This window comes from Nannospalax galili, unplaced genomic scaffold, assembly GCF_000622305.1.
Source record: "Nannospalax galili isolate Female #2095 unplaced genomic scaffold, S.galili_v1.0 scaffold2925, whole genome shotgun sequence".
NCBI classification, from domain to species: domain Eukaryota; kingdom Metazoa; phylum Chordata; class Mammalia; order Rodentia; family Spalacidae; genus Nannospalax; species Nannospalax galili.
In genome coordinates, this window is record NW_008352061.1 from 34,455 (window position 1) to 41,279 (window position 6,825).

The 6,825-nt window shown below is 39.6% G+C and overlaps 1 protein-coding gene across 10 annotated transcripts in view; it reads left to right on the plus strand.

The window, feature by feature from the left end:
* Positions 1-6,825, plus strand: part of Vrk2 (VRK serine/threonine kinase 2) — a 50,284-nt gene that overhangs the window by 4,886 nt on the left and 38,573 nt on the right. For all 10 annotated transcript variants that reach the window (XM_029554004.1, XM_029553999.1, XM_029554000.1 and 7 more), the window contains exons 3-4: positions 1,489-1,594; positions 5,058-5,150. In XM_029554004.1, coding sequence (XP_029409864.1) covers positions 1,499-1,594; positions 5,058-5,150 — 189 coding nt within the window. In that variant the 5' untranslated portion in view covers positions 1,489-1,498. The remainder of the gene's footprint in view (positions 1-1,488; positions 1,595-5,057; positions 5,151-6,825) is intronic.

Consider the following 6,825-nt stretch of genomic DNA (forward strand, 5'->3'; position numbering starts at 1 on the left):
TTAGAAACCCAGGAGTCTCCACCAGAAAACTCTTAGATCTGATAAACACTTTCAGCAAAGTAGTAGGATGCAGAATCCACATGCAACAATTAGTAGCTAGCAGGTATATTGGAAAAGAGGAACTGTTATACACTGCTAGTATGCACATAAACTCGTGAGGCCAAGATGAAATCATAGATGTTTCTCAATAAAACTAAGTAGAACTACATATGACCCTACCATATACTCCTAGGTATATACCTGAACAAATCTTAGCATACCAGAGAGATGGTTGTATTTGCATGTTTATGGTTGTGCTATTCACAGTACATGGCATGTGATCAGCCTAGATGTCCATCACCAGATAAATGGAAAATGAAAATATGTGCCATACACAATGAAATTGTATTCAGCTGTAAAAAAAATGAAATGACATTTGTAGGAAAATGGATGGAACAGGAAAACATTATGTTAAATGAAATAACCCAGATTCTGACAAATAGTGCATGTTCAACTTCATCTAAACACCCAGATTTAAATGTATATATGTGTGGTGTGTTAAAAGAGAAGAAAGCAGAATATCAGTGGCATGAAAGCAGGAGAGGACTAATTTGGGGAGGAAGAGAACCAGCAGCAGGGCTGTGGGGATGATTGGAGCAGGCCATGGGAGAGGAGGTTGAATGACATACATGTATGAAAATGCCATAGGAAGCCCATTACTTTGTATAATAACAGAAATAAAGAATAGTGGCAATGCCCATATGATCACATTTTTTTACAGCAACTCCTGAAAAGGTTCATGTGTGTACTTTTATAATAATTGATGCAGAATGCAGACTCTTGTGCATATGATAAGACATAGGAGAAAAACAGCACATTATCAAACAGAAAAAGAAGGAGTTACAAAAAGATAGGTGGGGATGGAAAGATGACCCAGTAGTTAAGAGTGCATTCTGAGCAATTATTAGGAATTGAGTTCAGATCCCAGCACACATGTAGCAAGCTGGTGTCCTGCAAATGCCTGTCACTTTAGCAATGGGAGACCTAACACTCTCTTGTGTCCAGTTCACACACAGGCACATACCTCCTTGCATACACATGATACCACACACACATGCAAATCAAATGTAAAATATGAATGTTTATAAATATATAGAGAAATATAATCCTATAAGATAAATAACTACCACTTTCTGCATGGACAGCGAAGTTTGCTCAGGCCATACAGTGGCAGGGTGATGGACGTTCACGTGGAAGCATCATTCTCTTTCTGTTATCTAAGACAGCACTAATTGGTTATCAGTAGAAAAGTAATTGCAGGGGAAGTACTAAGTATCTTTGCACAAAGAAATAGCAAGCTTATTGTGTGCCCATTCTTTAATACCTTGGACTATATTCTTCTTGATTGTTACTTGGGTGGGAACTATTTTTTCTTCTTTCAAATTCATTAATAGACGATTTCAAGAATTATTATTTCAGTAAGATCTCTTTTCTGGTATCTCATTATAGTTACAGATTTATGGTGATGGAAAGACTGGGAACAGATTTACAGAAAATCTTAGACCAGAATGGTTCGTTTAAAAAGTCAACTGTCCTGCAACTTGGTATTCGAATGGTAAGATATAATGGGTTATTTTACAGGCCCTATTTTTAGATTATTCATTTGGTACAATGTGTATGTTTGTGCCCTTTGTAGAATTATGAGAAAATGAAGGATCATACCCTAGAAATGTCAGTTATTGTGAGTAGAGTATATGTTTTTGAAATTGCTAGCCATGGGCCCTGCAGGTGGCACACTGGGATGTGCTGGCGCTGCAAACTGACTTAGACATTGCTTCTACAGTCTGATTTTTCCCCCACAGCTTTGTTTTGTGTATCAGAACAAGCTTGTATATCTTTATTAACCTCTGTTGTGTCTATCCGTAATTACCAATTATGGCCAGATATACTATCTTTCTGATTTATTTATTTTTATGTGTATGAGTGTTTTGCCTACATGTCTATCAGTGCACCTGTGTGTGCAGTGCCCTTGGAACCAGAAGAGGGCGTTGGATTCCCTGGAATTGGAGTTACAGATGGTTGTTAGCCATCACCATGTGGGTGCTAGGAACCGAACCTGGGTCCCCTGCAAGAACAGCCATGCTCTTAACTGCTGGGCCATCTCTACAACACCCAAATATACTATTTTCTTATTAAATATGATGGCACAGCTTGCTTCAGTATTTCTAAGCTTAAATTGGGATGGAGGCATCAGTTAATGAGAAGTGGATAATATGTGCTTTACTATCAAGCAGTGTAGTCTGAAAAGCACTTGTGCTAGTGTTTATGTGCTGTATTTGTTTGATTTGTGTGTGGTTTTCTCAGGTCTCCTCCCCAGTTTTAAATTGAGTAAAATTACTCATTCCAGATTTGATGTGAAAAATAATTAATTTCTCCATTCATTTGTTCATCTTTCTACCCACCTAGTGCAGGTTTATGGTACATGTTATGGAGCAGTATGTAACATGCAAGGCCCAAGGTCTTTAAAAATGTTCAAATGTTTTCCGTTACTACACAGAAGAATATTCCTGGGCATGGTATTTTGTACTGAGGTCTCCAAGATTTTATTCATAATTATTTATTGATGAATGGATGACATCATTATTTCACCATAGTTCTCATGGCTGTTTCCCTGTAGTTTATGCTATTTATCCCCAGTCTCAGTTACTTTTCTTGTTGCTCTGCTAAAACCCTGACGAGCAAATTCAAGGAGGAAGTGTTCATTATGACTCATAGTTTGAAGTTACAGTCCACTGTGGTGGGGAATTCACAGCAGAGGAGCTTGGGGCAACTGGTCACACCACAGTCAAGAAGCAAAAAGAGATGAATGACTGCTCTGCTCACTGTCTCCTTTTTATGTAGTATAGGATCTCATCCCAGAGATGTGCCACCCACAGTGGGAAGATCTTCTCACCTCGATTAACAAAATCAAGATAATCCTCCGGGTATTCTCAGAGGCTCCTTTCCCAGGTGATCCTCGATCTCATAAAGTCGACAATTGTGATTAACCATTACAGTTCTACCCCTTGTCAACTTGACACTCAAACACATCAGTTTAAATGATAACCTTCCATTTCTTGTCCCCATGGACTCATGTTCATCTCATAATGCAGAGCATAAAACACCTTCAGAAGTCCCCATAGTCTTTAACAGTGCCAACAGTTTTAACATCCAAAGTTCAGGTCTCATCTGATATTTAAGGCAGTCTTGTAACTGTGCGCGCCTATAAAACAAAAGACAAGCTACATACTTTCAACATATAAGGGCATACAATAAACAAAAACATTCCCATTCCAAAATGGAAGAATGGAGGCATAGCAAGGGAATGACTGGACCAAAGCAAGGCAGAAATTTGGCAGAGAAAACACCAAAACCTATGGCTTCGTGTCTTTTGGGGATACTGATGAAATTGGCTGTACTCCAGAGGCCTTATGTTGCCCACATTTCCAGCCCTGCCATACGCAGCACAGATAGCCTCCCTATTAATCTTGCTCCACTCCATGCCTGTAGCTTTCCTTCATGGATTTCCCGTGGTCCTGGCATCTCCAGTATCCTGGGGTCTCTACTGCAACTTGAACTTCATCTTCACAGCTTCATGTGATGACCTGTGGCCATCCTTGCAGGAACTCTGGCCCTGTTATACATTGCCTGGCTCAGATTCTCTCTGAAATTGTGGAGCAGGACTCTTTGACCTCCTCAATCTTGAATTTTCCACATCTACAAAACCTGTACCTCATGGACAGTGTGGCTAAATTCTGCTGCCAGTTCAAGATGAACCCTGGCCCCTTGGACCATAGCCATATCAGCATCTGTGCGCTGACTCTGGGGAAACGCTTTCCTAGGAAGTTGCCTTTTGAAGAGCAAGGAAACTCTCCCCACCCCCATTTAGGCTTTCTTCTTTTGGTTGAATTTGGATCTTCACTTATGGAGGCTCTGATGGGTGGGTCACAGCCTTAAGACAGCCTTCCTGTTGTCCCAGTGTTCCTGTTGTCTCAACAGGAGTGCTCTCCTGAGGGGTGTTGATCTCTCTAACAGTTACAACTGCTTTCTCAGTGCCAACCTTAGTCTGTTGCCTTTAAATTTAACGTCACCCAAGATCTCAAGGTGTGGGTATGAGGAAACCAGGTTTTTGCCCAAAATATCACGTGAATACACCCCAGCCCAGTTTCTGATAGAATCTTTGTTCCCCCTGAAGCCTCAGGAGTCAGGCCCTCACAGTCTACATTTCTGTTAGCATTCTTGTCTTCCAAGCTCCTACCAGAATGACTCATTAAGCTCTGCCTCCAGCATTCAAGGCCTTTCTGGTCCAAAGTTCCAAACTTGCCCATTCCAGCCATAAAACAGTTCCAAAGGCATCAGAACCATGTTGTCAAACTAATCATATAGTTTCCATACTTCTGAGTACCAATTTCGTGTCTTTTCTTAATTACTTTTCTTACTGTTGTGATAGAATATTCTAACAAAAGCAATTTAAGGGAGAAAGAGTTTATGTTGGCTTATGATTTGAGGTTAAAATCCATCATGGCAGAAGTCACAGCTGTAGCTGGTCACGTTGCAGCCACAGTGAAGAAGCGGACATGGGTGCTCTGCTCATTTTTTACCATCCAGGGTCTCAGTGCAGGGAGTGGTGCTGACCACGGTGGGCAGATCCTCTCTCCTGAGTTAACCTAATCAAGATAACCCCTCACAGGCATTCTTGGAGGCCCAGCTCCCAGGTCATTCTACATTTTGTCAACTTGACGATTGAGATTATTCTTCACATTCCCTCTTAGGTGTTTTGGTTTGGTCATTGGGCTCTAAGACATATAGGAATAAGTATTGTTGAATCTTGGTTTCCTTCCCTTAAAAGTTCAAGTAAAATGCTTGATATTTGGGGATCGTTTTGCTCAACTCTTTATAGGATAAGCAGCCAGAAATTACGATATTTTAAAATAATCAATTGTAAAATACATTGCTTTGTGATCATCAATTTGAAAACAAACCATGTTATTCTATAAAGTATTCATACTGATCATGAATTTTATTATTTTTTTTCACAGTTGGACATACTGGAATATATACATGAAAATGAATATGTTCATGGTGATATAAAAGCAGCAAATCTACTGTTGGGTTACATAAATCCAGATCGGGTAAAAATAGCATTAACGTTTGCTTTCAGTAAGAGTCCTAAAAATACTGTAGTGAAACATGGTTAAAAACAAGAGTTTACAAATGAGGGCTTAGCATGATGAATGTTTCAATTTATCTTACCTTGCTTATCTAATTTAATCCCTGCACCAAATTAATGAGTAATTAGGATGAGGAAACTGAGAGCCAGAAGGGTTAAGTCATTGGCTAATGGACATACAGTCAAGAAGCGGCTCAGCAGGAGTCTGAATTTCTAAGCAAATGCAGACAAAGCACCAGTGAAATCCAAGGAGATCGGATGGATGTGCTGCAGGAGACGCCCTACCCTGGCTCCTTCTCCTGGACAACCAGCTGAGGTTTAAGCAAAGCAGCATGTGCAAAAGCATGTTCTGTCCGATATCAACCAATGTGTGTCTGTTACTGTCTTGAGATGTGGCCCGTACATACCAGTTGCCCTAATTTATGTGGAGCAAAAGGTGTGCAGAGAGGTGTGGCCATCTTGGAAGACAGTTTCTCAGTTTCTTAGGAAGCTAAAGGAACTACTGCCATGATATCTTACTAACTAGTTACTAGAATAAACTTAGGTCCACCTATAAAAAAACTATAAACTGATGCTTACATTAATCTTATACATATTAGTCAGTACTTGGAAGTAACTGAAATTCCCTTCTGTTGACCAATGGAAACATCCAGATGCCAGATGGATAAATATTGTTCAGTACAGAAAAGACACTGTCAAGCCGTGGAAGACATAAGGAACTTAAACACATCATCATGCATACGTGAAAAAATCAGCCTGTAAAGACTGTGTTCTATATGATAAGATGTTGAGACATGCAGTAGAGGACAGGACTCTGAGGACAGAAAGACAGTTGGTGGTGGCCTGGGGTGGGTGCGTCTTTATTTCTTTGTCAGGTCCCATAGGGTGTATACCAGAAGTGAACCTTACAGTATGCCGTGGACTTGGGGTGAGTCTGACGTGTCTGTGTGTAAATTCATTACACTAAATGTCTTTGAGGGGTGCTGCTGGTGAGAGGCTGGAGGTCTGGGGGCTAGAGATACAAAGAACTTACCACTCATTTATGCCTAAAGTACTCAAAAGTTATCTCAATTAAGCAGAAAACTTTTGTCAAAATAAAATCAATTATAAAAATATGGCAAATATAACTGAGGAACTAGTTTTTATTTAATTATAAATAGCAAGTATATGCAACGAGTAACCTCTGTAGTGAATACAGAGTTAAAGTTAAGAATCTGAATCTCTAAAAGATTAGAAGAATTTAAGGAAAGGATTACTGTACCTCTGCTGTGTATAGAAACTTATAAATAAAAATACAAGAGGGTAAATCCCAATAGAAAATATTGAAAGATTAAACATTTAAATACATCTATATGTTAAAAGTAGACATGAAGAAAACATATTTATGATAAATATTTGCGTATATCTAGCAAAGAGTAAGAAAGTAGAGGGCCAAATATTTTTAATAAGCAGGACAGGAAGAAGAACTAAAACAGTCCTCAAATCAAATGGAGAAAAGGTCACCTTTCTAATAACTAAAAGATACAGAGCTCAAGCCTTAAAGGGACACTTCCAGCCTTGTAATGCATCTCTGCAACCCCCTCTTAGGAAGCCCCATCCCCTGCTCTCCAGCATAACCTGTATTCCTAGACCTGAAG